The 19,091-nt window shown below is 42.9% G+C and overlaps 1 protein-coding gene across 1 annotated transcript; it reads right to left on the reverse strand.

The window, feature by feature from the left end:
• Positions 1-7,322: 7,322 nt before the first annotated feature.
• C23H6orf226 (chromosome 23 C6orf226 homolog) lies at positions 7,323-8,478 on the reverse strand. The gene has a single exon (XM_027524046.1). The coding sequence runs from the start codon at positions 8,078-8,080 to the stop codon at positions 7,739-7,741; it is 342 nt and encodes a 113-aa protein (XP_027379847.1). The 5' UTR covers positions 8,081-8,478; the 3' UTR covers positions 7,323-7,738.
• Between the last annotated feature and the right edge of the window lie 10,613 nt (positions 8,479-19,091).

Raw genomic sequence — 19,091 nt, forward strand, 5'->3', positions numbered from 1 at the left:
CTTGTCTTACTAGTCTATTATGATCGAGGAAAGGTTTTTCACTGTTGCTTCTTCCCATATCTAGAATCACACTATTACAATCATTGATCTATTTCCTTGAGATGTTTAGCCATCATTAATTTTGTTAGAGACCTGGTTACACATTGAGTAATGCAAGAGACAATCTTATAAACTAGCTGGGATAAATAATAGAGCTAGTAACATTAATAAGATCATATACAACAGAGAGAGACACAAACCATAAACAATCTGAAAACAAAGAACAAACTAAAACAATGATTAGTATGAAAGTGAACATGTTAGTCACTCAGTCATGTCCGACTTATTGTGACCCATGAAATGTTGTCCGCCAGGCTTCTTTGTCCATGGAACTGTCCAGGCAAGAATACTGGAGTGGGTAGCCATTCCTTTCTCCAGGGGATCTTCCTGACCCAGAGATTGAACCCAGGTCTCCTGCATTGCAAGCAGATTCTTTACCATCTGAGCCACCAGGGAAGCCTATAACTACTTTAATTTGGCTGTAATAAGCCATCAAGTCCATAGGAGACCTAGCTGGAGAAGCCAAATTCTGAGAGCATTAGGTATAGAGAAAAAGACAAATGTTTCATTTTTATAAAGGTATATTTTATCAACATCGGAGGAAATGTTTTTCTGGAAAATAAAGATTTAAAACCAGTATTTTGCAGAAAAAGTCATAAAATTATAAATGTTTATTTACCAGTTCATTCAGTCCTATGTAATTAATTTCTGACGATCTGGATGAAGTACTCAGGTTTTCCATTAGAGTTTTATAATTTCTTACCCAGTTCAGTGGTATGATCTAAAAGTTATCAGAACTTACATTTGTCAAAATTCCTTTTTATGAATTTTTAAAAAGATTTTTATTTTATAGAAGCATCAGAGTAAAACTGTCAACAAATGATAAGACTTAAATGGCATGGTTAAAGATCTGATTGCAATGCAGCTGGCAAGAAACTTGGATATTTCTGTGACATAACATTTTAAGATAATAACTAGAATTATGACTAATAACATTATACCAAAGCGTATCAGAATTTTAGAAATTTCATATAAAATTTAGAATATCTGTAACATTTATCTATATAATATAACCTAGGGTTCATCTCCAATCATTTGACAATGTTTCTCAAGTAATTGAACATATCAAAGAAGCCTAATTAGCCTAATAGGCTAATTAAGATGCCTTACATTGTAGTTCATCTGAAATATCCCAGACTTAACCAGAGGTCAAATGAACCTTAAAGTTTGATATCTGGGAAATTTGTCAAAAATATTATCACTTGGTCAAATAGGATTACAGGCTTCCCTGGTGGCTCAGACAGTAAAGAATCTGCCTGCCAATTCAGGAGACCCAGATCCCTGGATTAGGAATCCCCTGGAGAAGGGAATGTCTACCCTTCCAGTATTCTGGCCTGGAGAATCCCATGGACAGAGGAGCCTGGAGGGCTACCATCCACGGGGTTGCAAAGAATCAAACACAATTGAGCAACTAACTGTTTCAAACAGGATCATAGGTCACTGTAAAACAATACTCGCTTAACCGAAGTGACAAAAAAATTTTTTAAAAGCAACAAAAAACAGATCACTTAAAAACTTCACACAATCTGTTACCAAAAGCAGTATATCAAGAAAACTTCATTCTCTTAACAGACTAAATCAAATCCAAGCTTGCACCAGCCTACTTTTAATAACATTATCCATTTACCTAATTAAATTTATCTAATCTGAGCCTGCCCATGTACAAACTTTTTCATGGCTCCTTTTTTTTTTTTAACAAATTTTCTACAACTTTTTATATTCGTATTAATTTGTCCATTTTTTAAATCCAGAAATAACCAGCTTTAGGGAATCATTCTTTCCCCTTAATAAAATGTATTTCCATTCCTCATACCTTCTTTTGCTGAAAACACATATCCTATTTCCCTTGCATACTGAAATAGTTCCCTTATTATCTTTAGTAGTTCTAATTATATACGACAATTTTAACCATTATAAACCTTAATCTTGGGATTTCCCTGGTGGTCCAGTGGCTAAGACTGCATCCACCAGAGTTCTATCCCTGGTCAGGGAACTAGATCCCACATGTCCCAACGAAGACCTGGGGCATCCAAATAAATAATAAATATTTTTTTAAAACAACCCTTAATCTCTAGCAAAAACCAACAAGCAGCAAGTAATTATAAACTGTCACATCAGCCTTCCCTGACTGGAATATTCCCAAACCTCTAGAAACATATATCATGATTTCTTTCCTCAATGTGGTACAAGATATGTTTCTAATAAACACTTAGTTTTCTTCTCCTAAGAAAAGTGGTTAAATGTAGAACTGTTTAGCAATTAATGTATCAGCATTTTCTTATTTGAAATAATGTGGACATTCAAAACATTCTCCTCATTTAACTTAACAAAACTCAAGTTACCAAAACTCTGGAGAAACTTTTAGATAGACATACCCAAGATATAATTACTACTAAAAGAGTTCACCTGAAACTCTCATCAGTTACATTTTACAACTTATAAAAATACTGCCATACCAAGTAAATGTGCTGTTGGCAAACCATAACAGAAACAGCATGAATATATTGACCTTCAGTAAACCTAGGTACAATAAAGACACGTCTATATTGATTAAGCTAGCAAGCTTAAGCTACTTTTAATACCAGATTTTATACTATACATAAAATAGATAACCAAAGAGGACCTACTGTATAGCACAGAGAACTATACTCAATATTTTCTTTTCCCTTATAGGAAAAGTCTGAGAAAGAAAAAAATATATATATTTGTATGTGTGCATATATATGTATATAAACTGAACCACTGTGCTGGACTAACACCTGAAACTAACACATTATAAGTAATGATATGTCAATAAAAACATTTTTTAATGAGACATTAATATTGAATATTTCTTAGATCATGTAAACCTGAAATTCATTCTGGCCAGTTTCTTTCATATTCAGAAATATTTAGTTTGTAACATCTTACTTTTAAGTCAATTATATAGAGCTCTTTTTAAAATTTAATTTTAATATTTCCTAGAGGTAGACATCTCATGTCTCTTATTAATGTACACATGGACACATAGACAAAACTAGAGATCTCATAGCTTCACTTTAAAACTTAGTTATGAATCAGTTACAATATAAGCTTACTAGTTCATAAGTAAGTTGGAATAAATTAAATTTGCTTGCTAAGATGACAAAGGCTTTATTGCTTGTGGAAAAGACTTTTAAGATTTGTATTTGATCTTGATAAACCCTTAAGGAGGCTATGAATTAGATTTTGGTGGAGGGTGCCTTTCCAACTGTTTAAGTTTTAAAAGGCCACCTTTTCCTTTTTTCTTCCTTGGTTTCAGGTTCTTTCTGAGTCAATTAGGCTCAGTTTCAGGTTCTTGTGGCTTGTATTTACATTTCTGATTTATCAAGACTTGTGAGACAAAAACTTTTAAATTTCCAAAAAAATAAAAAAATAAATTTCCAAGAACTTTTTAGTCACCTAAATTATATTAAAAGATTGATTTGAAAAGATTTCTAAATTTCAGAGTCCTGTGTTCTGAAAGTTTCGGGTTTAATTTATCATGCCTTCAAAAACTTCTCTGGTGGCTCAGAGAATCCACCTGCAAATACAAGAGACACAGGTTCCATCCCTGGGTGGGGAAGATCCCCTGGAGAAGGAAATGGCAACCCACTGCCTGGTAAATCCCATGGACAGAAGAGACCAGCAGGCTACAGCCCATGGGGTTGCAAAGAGTTGGACTTAACTTAGCAAGTAAAATAACAAAAACTCACAGAAGGCATTCAAGAAAGGCTCTTTTTTGAGTGCACAGGTTAGGCCCAGAGCAAAATCTCTTATTAACTCCTGAATATGAATTCTCAGGTTCTTACTTTATATGGTATGGGCTCAGATAAGCCTAAGATTTCCTTTAGTATGTTTCATATTTCCTGAGGCATAGATATATATGCCCCTTCTTATAATATCAAGCAAGGGAAGCATTCCCCAGCAAAACATGTCTACTCCACAATATAATTAAGCAAAAGAGATGTAACTATCGAATATAAGGCCTATTTAAATAAATACTTCTTATTAACTTTCATCTCAATTCTATCAACTTTTATACCTTTAACTTTAGTTTTCATTAGGACCCAAAGAACATGTTTTGGTCTTACAAGGAATTCTAGAACTCTATTTTCCCAGACCATTTTACCTACTTTGTATTTTTATACTGGGGCTCTGGAGTCCCCAGTCAAGCCAAGGGATTCAGGCCCTTTTGTCAATCTTTTAACTTGATTGATTAGCCTGTCGCCCCAAATAATTGTTGGTCAAGTATCTCGGTGTATTTTTTCCCAGCTCTTTAAATACATGTTTTAACTGGGGTAAATAGAGAGGACTTGTTTGGTACCCTTTAAAGTTGGAGACCACTAGGGGGTCCCTTTGGCCCATCCAACCTTAGGTAGTGTTTTATCAAATCTTTGATTTAATCCTATTAACGCCTGTTTTATTTATCCCACTTTCGAGTAACCATCTAAGGATTTCTTTCTCCATTTGGGACCAGTCACCTTAAAATCTCCACCTTGTTGGGGGGAAGTCTGTAGACTTTCCCTTCAGTTTTTTCTTGTTTTCCTGTTAATCAACCTAATTAATTATTCCAGTGTTTTTATTATCATCTATAAGACCCACTGAGGGGAAGAAGAGACCACAATAAAGCTTCCCAAATCTTGTTTGTTTTAAACTAAGGGAGTTCTTAGGTTAACCATCATATTTTTTCCCCACCTTCCTTTCTCCTCACAGATACCAATAAAACAGCTGTTTATAATGAGAGCTCTCTAAAATTTTACCAGTTTAGAGTTTCTCCAATTTAAAGGCTCCATCATCTGGCCATTCATGAGAGGTATCTTAATAGTGCCTCAAACCAGTAAGATGCAGGAGGCATTTCCCACAAGATGCCACCTAAGCAAGACTCACAAAGTTTATTCCCCAAAAACAGTCTAAGAAAGGAAAGGCCTTTGTGGTACAGGCTGCCACCACCAAAGTTCAGTTGGCAAAAAGCCTCAGAGGAAAACATAGGAAGTACACTCTTTGAGATACATCGACATACATCACAGCAAGATCCTCTTTGACTCACCTCCTAGAGTAGTGGAAATAAAAACAAAAGTAAACAAATGTGACTTAAACGAAAACGTTTCTGCACAGCAAAGGAAACAATAAACAAGATTAAAAGACAACCCTCAGAATGAGAGAAAATAATTGCAAACAAAACAACTGACAAAGGGTCAGTTTCCAAAATATACAAGCAGCTCATGCAGCTCAATACCAGAAAAACAAACAAAAAAATGGACGCAAGACCTAACAGACATTTCTCCAAAGAACACATAAAGATGGCCAACAAACACATGAAAAGATGCTCAACATTGCTCATTATTAGAGAAACGCAAATCAAAGCTACAATCACCTCACACCTGTAAGAATGGCCATCATTAAAAAATCTACAAACAGCAAATGCTGGAGAGGATGTAGAGAAAAGGGAACCCTCTTGCACTGTTGTTGGGAATGAAAATTGACACAGACACCACGGAGAACGGTATGAAGATTTCTTTAAAAAACTGGAAATAGAACTACCATATGACCCAACAACCCCACTATATATACTGAGGCATATATATATATATGCCTCAGTATACATATATATACATATACCCATTATATATACTGGGCATATACTGAGAAAACCATAATTGAGACACCTAACCTAGATAGCATATTGAAAAGCAGAGACATTACTTTGCCAACAAAGGTCCGTCTAGTCAAGGCTATGGTTTTTCCAGTGGTCGTGTATGGATGTGAGAGTTGGACTGTGAAGAAGGCTGAGCGCCGAATAACTGATGCTTTTGAGCTGTGGTGTTGGAGAAGACTCTTGAGAGTCCCTTGGACTGCAAGGAGATCCAACCAGTCCATTCTGAAGGAGATCAGCTCTGGGTGTTCTTTGGAAGGAATGATGCTAAAGCTGAAACTCCAATACTTTGGCCACCTCATTCGAAGAGTTGACTCACTGGAAAAGACTCTGATGCTGGGAGGGATTGGGGGCAGGAGAAGTGGACGAATTTCTTGTGTGACACAGGGAGTTCAGCCCAGTGCTCTGTGACATCCTAGAAGCGTGGGAGATGGGAGGGAGGCTCCGGAGGGAGGGGACATATGTATACTTGTGGCTGATTCATGTTGATGTATGGCAGAAACCAACACAATATTGCAAAGCAGCTATTCCCCAATTAAAAAATACATATATATGGCAAAAAGCCCATCAGAGTTGGTAGCCAGACAAAAGACTGCTCAGAATCCCAGCCTATATGACTGTCTGCCAAGTGTACACCATACGTGCACCTTCCAGATGGCAGAGACCAAGTTCTCAAAAAACTAAAGGCCTGACACAAAAGGCCTGAAAGAGATGAGGTGGAATATTTACATCTCAAACACACAGAAAAATGCAAGCTCCCCCTACAAGGGCTTTTGCTTAAGGTCAGAATTCAGATGTTTTTTTTTTATCAAGCTGGCTTTTTCTAACTTAACTGCATAGTCAATAAGAGAGCCCCAGCTTAAGTCATTTTCAGGGTGGGATTTCCTTTAATTCCCAATTAAGTAGGTACTTACAAGTATGAACTCTGTACATTCACAAATCTGGCTCGAGTGTTGTTAGTCTGAGGTGGGTTTTCTGATGTCCCTCATTTTCGTTTGAGAGAATCTATTTCCCATTTTAAAGATGAATTTCTCGGGGATAAGATTTACTTTTAAATCTTTTATCCCAGTGAATTCTTTTTAAGGTATCCAATTTGAGGAAGGCCTCAGGTGAGCCTCTTACTGAAACATGCAGCCCAGACTCCTCCTTATCTTTTCTACTGGGCAAATCCCAGTGTCTTTTTTTTTTCCCCCAGTGTCTTTCAACCAGGCTTCCTCTGTATCTTTCCGCTAGAGGGTACTTTCTTCCGGAGTCTTTCAACAGAGCTCCTCTAGTATCCTGTCAACTAGGGAGGTCCCTCCCCAATATCTTTCAATTGCGGAGCCAGGCACCTGTGAGACACTGCCAAGCAAAGCTCAGAATACTCCATCAAAAATCAGGAGATCCGAGAACAAGGAGAGACTCACCCAAATTCGTCTGAACTCTACGAGGCGGTGGGTGGGCACAAGAGGTCTCTGCTAGTACCAAGGCTCCATTTCCCCGTAGAGTTCAGGCGAAGGAAATAAGTCTGCTCTGGGTTCCCTCAGTGGTCATCAAAACTGTGGACTGGAGAAAAAAAAAAAGCAAAACCTAAAAGTGGAGAATAGTTTTATTTGGCAGACTGAGAACTCAAGCCCAGGAGGCAGCCTCACAGAGCTCTGAGGGACTGCTGTGTAGGATATACAAGAGTTTTGCAACAAAACCAGGTAGTCAGAACATCAAAAGATTACTGTTAAAGAAAACCAGACAGTTCACATCAAAGAATTTAGCTTTTCTCATGCATAGGAAGTCATAAGAGTCCGGGCTCACTAATAATATTCCTTTGCTATGAACCTTAGCTGTCCAAGGCCAGTATCTTATTCTATCCCATCCGGAGGCACCTCAGGGTGCACGGTTGGGAGTGTCCGCAGTGGCTGAGGGTTCAGTAGTAGTCAGGCCTTCCTCCATTCTGGGGATGTCCCTTGGGGCTGCAGTGTCCTTTGCCGACAGGGCAGCAAAATTTTTCATTCACAGCTGCAAAGGACCTGGAGCCTCAGAAACGGCCGAGCCAGGCTCCTCCAGGCGGTTCCTCTGCCCACTCGGAGGATCGGCGAGCCCGCGGTCCCCAGTCTGGAACTGTGGCGCTGGGTGCTCCGCGGAGCGCGCGGCCTCCCAGGGCTTGGGTCTCCGCGGGAGTCGGGACGCCGTGGGTTCGTCAAGGGTCGCAGCGACCTGGCGCCTCTCCAGGCCGGGGAGCTCCTGGCCCTGCTGGACCAGCTGCAGGAGCTGCGCAAGTGTCACTGAGGCCTGGGTTGACTCGGCGGGCGAGGGAGCCGGGCCGGACTCACTCCGACAGGCGAGAGGCTCCATGGCGGGCGCGGAGCCTGGGCGCTTCCGGGTTGGATGGGCGCAACCACGGCCGGAAGAAGTGAAGGGGGACGCAGACCGTACCAAGTGGCCCAGAGAGCGGGGGGCAAGCTCCGCGCCGAAACGCTTTACCGACACATAGAGCCCTTAGCTCGACCCAGAGGCCCTGACAGAATGCTTTAGAAGCCGGTAAGGCTTGCACAGAACGGAACTGTGTGCGCAGACGCGGATACAAGCAAAAAAAGACCCGAGTCTGCACAGATGCCTGGGTCATGGCAACTCACCTGCTTTCACGCACGGGCTGAGACTACTGCGTAGACACGTGGCGCGTGGTGGGGTGCGGGGATAACCTCCATCCCGGGCCCAGCAGTGCCAGACAGAAAATAACGGAGGCGATGTCTCCGCTGGCCTCAGGAGAACTGGGAACAAGCGACGCCCCTGCAGAGCCTAGCCACTCTCCCCCCACGTCCTGCGGTGGAGACTATCCCTGGCTTTCACAGAGTGGAGGAGTGAAGATGAAGGCAGGCCAGGAGGGCTACATTCCCTTCAGCTGCTTGGGAAATCAATGCCAATAAAACCCAGGTTTCTATGTTTATCGAAAGCTAGCCTGATCTGGCGTACACCGCCTTAATCAAGCGAGCAAAGCTTAATTACTACTAATTGGACAAACTAGCTTCATCTGTCTCCTGAAGTGATGGAAGCACACTACAGGTTTAGAAACACTACATCTCTGTAGCGTTTCTGCCAAGAACGTTCGCTCTGAATCTAAACTGGAGGAATGAATAGACACAGTAGGAGACATTTTAAAAATGACTGACCTGGACGCTTTATAGATGTTGAGGTCATAAAACACAGAGACAGAAAAAGACAAGATTGAAGGTCTATGTCAGACTAAAGGGCATGTGGAAAATGCAAAGTGTGCATCCTGGATTGGAGGAAGATAAGGGGGAAATCAGTTACACAGGACATTTTACTCTTGGGAAAACTTGAATATGCTCTATGTATTAGATGACAATATTATATCAGTGTTAAGTGCAGTAATTGTGTTTTCCTTATGTGGGGAATAGGAGATACATGCTGAGGTACTTATGGGTGAATGTCATGATGCGAGAGAAAAGGTTTATATGGCAAAACTGCTAAGAATTAGTGAATCTAAACAGTTTGAAATTTGTCAAAAAGTTGGAAAGGGTGAGCTATAGAGATCAGTCTGGAGGAAACTGACCACACTAGTGTCGTATAATAAAGAATTTGGCCTTTGTCCCTGGTTCCTCACAAGGAGACTAAATCCTGGGAATTTCCCAAGTATTACAAGTGATATTCATGGTGGGCCCTGATCATTTATGCAAAGAAAGTGACTCGTGTTGGCCCCATTTAGGGGTTTCAGGACTGGGAACGACCAGTCATATGATTAGAGGGTTGGGGCTTTGAGCCATGGGGGGTCCAGGAAGTGGGACTGAGTTCAGCCTCCAGCCAATGGTTTAATCAGCAGTGCCTATGGAATCAGTTCAGTTCAGTTCAGTCGCTCAGTCATGTCCGACTCTTCTCCTATGGAATGGACCCTCTATAATAACTTTGGACACAAAGCTCAGTGGAGCTTCCTGATCGATGAACTCATCAATGTATCGGGAGGGTAGCATGCCCTGGCTCCACCAGATGACACAGAAGCCCTGAATGCAGGCCATCCTCAGACCTTGCCCTAGGTGCCTCTTCATCTGACTGGTCCTTCTGATTCCCTGTGGCTCAGATTGTAAAAAATCCACCAGCAATGCAGGAGACCTGGGTTTGATCTCTGGTCTGGGAAGATCCCCTGGAGGCAGAAATTGCAACCCACTCCAGTATTCTTGCCTGGAGAATTCCAAGGACAGAGGAGCCTGGCAGGCTACTGGCTGGCTACTGTCCCTGGGGTCACAAAGAATTGGACTCAAGAGTGAACTAATACACACACTTTCACTGGTTGATACCCTCTCTAACAAAAGGTGGCTCAGCTGGTAAAGAACCCGCTTGCGAATGCAGGAGATACAAGAGATGTGGGTTGGGAAGATTCCTTGGAGATGGAAATGGCAACCCACTCCAGTATTCTTGCCTGGAGAATCCCATGGCCAGAGGAGCCTGGTGGGCTACAGTCCACGGGGTCACAAAGAGTGGGACACAACTGAGAGGGTGTGTGTGCACATGCACACACACACTCTCACACATACTAACAAAACTGTAATCCTAAGAACAGAACTTTCCTGAGCTCTGTGAGTTGTCTAGCAAATTACTGAACTCAAGGGGTTGCGGCATCTCCCAAATTTGTACCCAGTGAGACAAAACGGCCTGTGGCCCAGGACTCTGAATTTGCAGTTGGCATCTGAACTAAGCGTAGTCTTGTTGGGGACTGTGCTCTTGAACTTGTGGGTTCTCTGCTAACTACAGGCACTTAGCACTAGACTACATGGTACTCCAGTTGGGGTTTTTAACCGAACACTGGATGAAGGGAGAACTCACCTTCTCTCTGTGGCCTATGTCAGTTTCAGTCATAGGTGACCTTCTGATGGCCTCGGGAACACTTGCAGGAGAAAGGAGATCTGGGAGTTACCAGTGCCTGATGAGGAGAGTGAGTGAGCAATGTGGACTCCTTGATGGGACCTTGAAGGAGTCCCTCACCTTCTACAGATAGAGTTCATTGTTGTTGTTGTTTTTTTAATCGCTAAGTCGTGTCCAGCTCTTTGTGACCCCATGGACTCTAGCCTGCCAGCCTCCTCTGTCCATGGACTTCTCTAGCCAAGAATACTGGAGTGGGTTGCCATTTCCTTCTCCAGGTGATCTTCCCGACCCAGGGATTGAACCTGCATCTCCTAGAGAGGGCTTATGTGGCTTATTAAATACCTATAGGGAATTCCCTGGCCATTCAGTGGTTGTAACTCTGAGCTTTAACTGACAATTGGGAAACTAAGATCCAGCAAGCCATAGCCAAAAAAAAAAAAAAAAACCTCACCCCTCTAGGTCTCTTATGCTAAGATGAGGGCATTGATGGGAAAGGGTGGACCTTGAGATGGGGACATTTGGGCAGACACGGACAAGACTAAGAACTTGAATTCCCAGATTCTCTTGAAGTGTCTTGTCCATAGAGACAGCCTCCTCTTGTCGTGATCCTGTCTCCTAGGAGGCCAGTCTCAGAACCCCTCCCCCTCCATCCCTTCTGACCCCAGGCCCTTCATGAGTTAGATCTCAGCACAGCCTGGGTGGAGGAGCACAAGGCCCACGCTGAGAAAACGATGCCCAGAGTCACAAGCCCTTGCCAAACTGCCTTGGCAGGAGCCATGGGAGCATGTGTGGGAGAAGTTCTAAGGGAAATAGACTCGGGAGGGTGGATACAGTTTGGCCAAGATAAGATACAGTTTGGCCAAACTCATGGCCATGGATGCTCATACAGGATTTGGGGTTTTATGTGTTGGCTCAAGCACCTGGGAGAGGAATTAATAGTCTGCTAAGATGCTTAATTAAAGCCTGGACTTACTGGTAGCCTAGAATTAATAAACTTGAAATGCCAGAATTTCCCTGGCATACTATAAAGGAAGGAATCCAAAATCTCAGAGAGATGGGAATGCTGGATTGGATTTACTATGTGCAATCTGCTTAACTACTCCTAGCCGTGTATTTTAAGGTGGTCTGGAAAACACTCCCTTTTACCAGAGGATTAAGAAATGCATCGGTGGACTTCTCTCGTGGTCTAGTGGTTAAGAATCCCCTGTCAGTGTAGGGGACATGGGTTTGATCCATGGTCTGGGAAGATTCTACACGCTGCAAGGCAGCCTGTGGGCGAAACTGCTGAGCTGGCGCTCTGGAGTCATTGAGCTGTGAGCTCACTCCAGAGCCCATGTGCCACAAGTACTGAAGCCTGCATGCCCTACAGCCTGTGATTTGCAACAATGAGAAGCCCTCACACCACAACCAGAGAGTAGCCCACGCTCGCCACAACTAGAGAGAGCCCACACTTGGCAACAGAGACCCAGCACAGCCAAAAATAAGTACATAAATAAAATCCAAAAATGCCTTGGTGAGGGCCACCAGCTCCTAGACTAGCTCTGATGGCCATCCTCTGTAGGCTGGAGATGCTAATGAGGGATACCAGATAGTGAAACTGAATTCCCTGATCTTGATGAGAATAATGGTATCCTAGTGGGGTAAACAGCAGGTGGTGATGCTTAACAACCAAAGAATGACCCAGAATAAAGCATGGGAAAGAATGGTCAGCAGTTGGGCAAAAATGACAGGCTGTGGACCACGGTCAGCCTTTTCCCCTGGCACTCCAGGGCTTGTTCAGTGGACCCATGGTAGCAGGCATGGAAGCTATGCTTTGGCTTAATAACATGGTCTTCCCTGAGGACTTCCCATGGTCCTTGAGGCTAGTCTGGCTGTGGCCAGTGCTGAGTGACCATCCTACTTACAGCCTGACAGAGCACCATTCTCATTTTGACTTGATTTGCACCCCCTAGAATGGATGCGCTGTGCTTTATCTTCAAGAGAACCCATGTTCCAGATATGAATTCACTGTTGCCTCCAGTGCTTCTGTCATCACCACTATTTATGGACTTAAAGAATACCTTATCCATCTCCATAGCATGCCACATAACATCGCCTGCAACATGGGCACGTGTATTATTGCCAAGAAAGCATATAGCTGAGCTCATACCCAAGGCATTCACCGGTCTTACCAGGTGCCCCATGACCCAGGAGCAGTTGGCTTGATAGAATGGAGGACGGACCAGCTCTAGGCTCAGTTAGAGCAGAGAAACTACAGCCTACAAGGTGGATGTTCTATCCTGTAGGATACAGTGTATTCTTTAAGCCAAAACCAAAATTGTGTGTCCCAATACACTGGGACTTCCCTGGTGGCTCAGTGAATAAGGAATCTGCCTACAATGCAGGAAATGCAGGAGACATGAGTTTGATTCCTGGGTTGGGAAGATCCCCTGGAGAAGAGAATGGCAACCCACTCCAGTATTCTTGCCTGGAGACTCCCCATGGACAGTGGAGTCTGCAGGCTATAGTCCATAGGGTCGCAAAGAGTCGGACACAACCGAAGTGACTGAGCACACACACATATATACAACCAAGAGGTCGGGGTAGCTTCAGGATTTTCCCTATTATAGCTAAAGTTTAGGATCTACTGGAAGAACTTTTGCTACCCATCCCCGTAACCTTGACCTCAGGGAGTCTGGCAACTTAGCATTCAAGGGAGAAACACTTGCACTGTGGAATGATCCTAGTACTGATGATTTAGAAAAGCTGAGATGACCCCTGGCCATTTTGGTTTCTCATGCTACTGAACCAGCAGGCAGAGAAAGAGGTTAGTGTAATATCTGGGTTGACTAATCTCAATTACCAGAGAAAATTTTGCTTGCTACCACACTCTAGAGGTAGGCACTAGATCTGGAACCCTGGGGATTTACTAAGTGCCTCTTAAGTCACTGCTCAGTGCTGAAACTTAGACCCAGTGCAGTCAAATAAATAAATGTTTTTGGTTTTTTTTTTAAAGAATCAGTTCCCTAAAAAAGAATTCTCTGCTTAGTTGTCCTGGTTAACAGAAAACTTCAGCAACCCACTATGTCAAGATTCTCAAGGACTCAGACCCCATAGGAATAAAGGTTTGAGTCACCACCAGGTAAAGAACCCAGTCCAGCCAAGGTGCTGGCAAAGGATAAAAGGAATACATCACTGGAGGGCAAAGGAGGCAGCTGTGAATATGAACTTAGTTCTCATAACCCCCATTGTCCCCTGCTACCTTATGTGAACAACACCGATGGGAGCTAATATTTTAGGTTTCGGTTGACATATGACATCACTTCCCAATGATACAGTAGTTGATGGGTCCCTGAGTGTTCTCTGTGTTGGGGATGTGGATTTTTCATCTGCACAAAGCTTAAGAGGAGCTTCTCTGTGACCTTCCAGATTCTCCCTCCCTCTTCCCATCCCACCAGCCCTGTGACCTGGAAAGTCTCAGAGGACTCCCACACCCCCTATTTGTCAGTGGGGGACCAGCCAGAGGCCTAAGGATGGGAAGATGGCAAAGTCAGGTCCTTTATTCTCCTTCCCTCCCTGCCAGATCAGCAGCACCTCCATTATTGGGAGGTCACAGCTCCTTGTGTGTTTTCAAGGACCCTCTCCACACAGCTGTCTCTGGCTCTGGGTTCCTGTAACTGCTCCCCTCCCCTCTTCTGGCCTCAGGGGCTGACACCTCACTATTACTAGCCATGGGGTGCTGCAGCAGCCTTAGCGATTTCTTTATACCCTGCCCACACCTTTACAAACAATCCCTTTATTAAACTCTCTTCAAATTACCCATCAGTGTTTCTGCTAGGACCATGGCACATACAACGTGTATTTTAATTAGGATTAGTTTGGCAATGAGCAACAGAAATCCTAAAATAACAATAGTGTACACAGAATAAAATTTACGTCTTTCTTATGTAAATTAAACTTGGTGTTAAGCAACCCACGCTGGTGTGGTGTCTCCATGAACATCCTTTAACATCATAATAAAAGTTTTCCATAGCATTTGTCATTGTTCAGTCGCCCAGACATGTCCGACTCTTGGCAACCCCATGGACTGCAGCATGCCAGTCCGCTCTGTCCCTTACCATCTCCCGAAGTTTGCCCAAGTTCACATCCATGGCATTACAAACTTTTTAGAAAGAATCAAGACTTGGCCCAAGCATCATCTTCTAAAGAATTTTCCTGATTCTCACTCCAGATCTAGAAGAATAATCTCCCTCTTCTAGTACCCCATTCTCTACCTCTAAATATACACACATACATGCTTCAGTCACGGCCTCTGTCATACTCCAAGTCCCTGATCTGTTTCTGAGTCTGTCTCCTTCCATGACCACAAGGAGTTTCTCTTTTTGTCTTATTATGTCCAGCCCCAAACTTTGGCATAAAACAGACCAATAAACGGGTCTGAATGAAAGGACATTTTAAGGCCTGCATAATATTTCATCATGTAGACTTATCCTAGTTTATTCAGTCATTACCTTAATATTGAACATTGAGGTGATTTTAATTTTTCATTTTAAATATTATTGTAGGGGGGATATCCTTGGGGGCCCAGTGGTTAAGACTCCACCCTTCTACTGTGGGGTGTGCAGGTTTGATCCCTGGTGGGGGAACTAAGATCCTGAATGTTGCCAGGTGTGGCCAAAAAATAAGTAAATAAATAAAAATTACTGTAGGATTTTAAGTTGATCAGTGGACTAGGTATCCCTGTCAATACTTTTTTTAAGGCTGCACTGGGTCTTCATTTGCAGGATGTGAGATCTAGTTTCCTGACCAGGGATGGGACTAGGGCCCCCTGCATTGGGAGCTCAGAGTCTTAGCCACTGGACCATCAGGGAAGTCTCCCATTGATGTTACTAAAAGAAACTTCTACTCGATATTTCAGTAGAAATACACATGCTGACTCCCTGTTTGCCCCTCTGGTTACGGTTGAATCAGGTACGTCAGATTCACACTCCGTAGTTATTGGCAGCATCAGCAGTCTTCTCTAGTAAGCATTGCTACTTTCCCTAAACTTTCTTTTTCACATTCTATGTGGCTCATCTCAGTTTAACAACAGCCCTGGGTTTTCTACCTGTGCCTGTGAAAACAGAGGGGAGAAGGATAATACGCTGTGTACCCAGCAGTCAGGTGGGTCCCCATATTAAGTTGAATTCTCCCCACAACCTTGTGAAAAAAGCTTTGGAGAGAGACAGACCTATGAACACATACCTGGAATGAATGCCCAACTTCACGTGCCTACCAGAGAATCCTCTGCGATGTAACTGCATTTTTCAGAGCCTCAGTTTCCTCGACTGCAAAATTGGGATGATAACACATGATCTGAGAGGTTGAACTGAGGATTAAATGAGATGTCTGTGAACACTCTCTGGCTCTATGTTGCGGATCTGCAAATGGCAGTTTCTGTCCCAAGTGAGGAGCTCAGAGAAGGGATTCAGTTCTGGGATCTAAAACCAGCATCCTCACCATCCTGGGGGGAGGGCATCTTTAGAATCTGCCAGGCTGTGGGGTCGGGGAGGGGGGAGATTCCTGGGGCTGCTGGAAGGAGGGAACCAATGTAAGAGCAGGCAAAGAAATCTTCCAGGCCAACCTGTGTCAGGAAGCTGGGAATGGGCCAGTAGAAGGGTAGCTGTCCCAACTCGAGGTGGCCCAGTCAGACAGCAGGTGAGGCAGGCTGCTGATGGCACGGATGGGGGTGGGGGTCTTCAGCCTTCTTATTCTGGGAAGATCTTGAAACTCAAAAACAAAGCAAGCCAAAGGGCTCTTCCCCATCTGTATTGTGGTAACTGAGCCCAAGCCAGCACCTCCACCGGCTGGAAGGCAGGAGAGTCGTTAAGGACACCTGCCTCTCTCCCTCCCCCTCCCGGGGGGAACCCACTGAGACTTCAAGACTGAGAGCACCTGGGCCAGGGTGGCGCCTGGGAACACGTGGCACCCGAGGCCTCCAGGCTGCCCCGCGGGAAAGGGGTGGGAACTCAACCTGGGCCAAGGGGGTCCCTCAGGACACCGGGGAGTGCCATCGACAAGATTATTAAAATAACCATCCAGGCGGAAACGAGTGAAGATGGTACCAGGATAAAGAAATCAGAAAGCCAGGAAGAAATAAACCCGCCAATGTAAAAGATATTAACATGTAATAAAGAATGTTTTGCAAATAGTGAGGACAAGAAGGATTATCTATGAATAATCCTGGGATAATTGATTTGTTCTTTGGGGGAAAAAAAATGAAATTTAGAGGCACATCTTCTACAACATACCAAAATTAATTCAGTTCCCGATGGCGTTAAATGGGAGGTGGGGGATTAAACAACACTTGCACAAAAAGACAAGTGGGAATGTATCCATCCTTTAGAGGGGAGAGGATTTTCTAGGCTTTAAAAGTATGAGCTAAATCCCAATAGGGAAGATGGATATGTTGGTTCATACAAAACAAATAACTGCAGGGTTTTTTTAAAAAGTGAAATTAAAAGTAGTCAGTGAATTGGTAAAAGGCTCCAGCCAAGTGCATTATAGGGCTTCCCAGGTGGCTAAGTGCTAAAGAGTCCACCTGCAATGAGGAGACTCGGATTTCATCCCTGGATCAGGAAGATGCCCTGGAGAAGAAAATGGCAACCTTCTCCAGTATTCTTGTCTGGGAAATCCCATGGACAAAGGAGCCTGGCAGGTTACAGTCCATGGGGTCACAAAGAGTCAGACGCAATTTATCGACTGAAACAACAATGACGAAAGTGCATTATACAAAGAGTTGATATCTTTAATATGTTAAAGCCCTTACAAAATTAATTAGACACTACGACTAAAAGAGGACTATGGACAGCTCAGTAAAGGAAACAACTAAAAATGGGAAAACAATGTCATCAGAGAAATGAGATGCCATTAACTGATTAAAGTAGGATTTTTAAAATTTTTACTTTATTTTTTAATGAAATGCCAAAGATTGAAGGCAGGAGGAGAAGGGGATGACAGGAGACGAGATGGTTGGATGGCATCACTGACCCAATGGACATGAGTTTGAGCAAGCTCTGGGAGATGGTGAAGGGCATGGAAGCCTGGAGTGCTGTCGTCCATGGGGTTGCAAAGAGTCGGACACAACTGAGCAACTGAACAATAGCAACGAAGCTCTGGTAGGGATGGTGTGGGCCTTCCGTACATTGCAGTGGTTTTATACTAACATGAATCATAAGGGGCTTCCCAGGTGGTGCAGCGGTAAAGAATTTGCCTGCCAATGCAGGAGGCACAAGCGACATGAGTTTGATCCCTTGGTTGGGAAGATCCCCTGGAAAAGGACATGGCAACCTGCTCCATTATTCTTGCCTGGAAAATTCCATGGACTAGTATAACAAGTATATCAGGGAGACTTAAAACACAGAGGCCTCAGATGCACAACAGCACTAATCATTAGGGAAATACAAATTGAAACCACCATAAGATAACACTTCACACCCTTTCCAATGGCCACTATCAAAATTAAAGTTAGAATTAAATTACTGTATGATCCAGCAATTCTACTTCTGGTATACATATAAAAGAACTAAAAGTAAGGTCTTGAAGAGAGATTTGTACACCCGTGTTCACGATAGTTATAACAGAGAAGCAACCATTGAGGGATATCCACTGAGAGATGTACAATATGAATGTGAATGTACTTAATATCACTGATCCTAAAATGGTACATTTTATGTTATGTGTACTTTACTGTGTGGTAAAGAATCCACCTTCAATGCAGGAAACCTGGGTTCAATCTCTGGGTCGGGAAGATCCCTAGAAAATGAAATGGCAACTCATTTCAATATTTTTGCCTGGGAAATCCCATGGACAGAGGAGCCTGGTGGTCTACAGTCCATGGGATCGCAAGAGTCGGAGACCACTTAACAACTAAACCACCACCACCACCACTTTACTACAATTGTAAAAACTTTTAAGTTAAACAAAAGCCCTCAAAATCATTGAGGCCTTTAAGCCAATTTTAAGGAAGTAAGTATGAATTTGGAAAATACTTTATGAATAAAGATAACTGTTGCCCCAAACTGGAAAACCCAAATATCTACAAGTAAAGGAATGGCTAAATAAGCTCTAGTATGTCTGCAGTTTTATGTTTTAATAATGTTTATTATCCTGATTTTTAATATAATACAGGTTTGTCATAGAAAATTGAAGAAATAAACAACTATAAACATGAAAAGAAAAACTATTCAATATCCTCACTTGCAGAGATAGCTATTGTTAACATTTGGTCTGCTTCCTTCTAGGAATAATCATATATTTCTTATGCAAAATTGGGTGTATATTTTCCATTTAAATTTGAATCCTGTTTGTTTCAGTTTTCTGTGTATGTAATTTAGTATACACATATATAAAGAAAGAGAACACTTATTGACTTCTTACTATATAGAGAGAATAATGCTAGGCCCACTTCATAGGTGATCTGTTTAAGTTGAGGTATTATTCCCATTGTACAGATGAGGAAATTGAGATT

The sequence above is a fragment of the Bos indicus x Bos taurus genome, chromosome 23, assembly GCF_003369695.1.
Source record: "Bos indicus x Bos taurus breed Angus x Brahman F1 hybrid chromosome 23, Bos_hybrid_MaternalHap_v2.0, whole genome shotgun sequence".
Lineage (NCBI taxonomy): Eukaryota > Metazoa > Chordata > Mammalia > Artiodactyla > Bovidae > Bos > Bos indicus x Bos taurus.

Coding starts and splice junctions, on each gene's coding strand:
- C23H6orf226 (XM_027524046.1), bottom strand. CDS start 8,080: ATGGAGCCTCTCGCCTGTCGGAGTGAGTCCGGCCCGGCTCCCTCGCCC.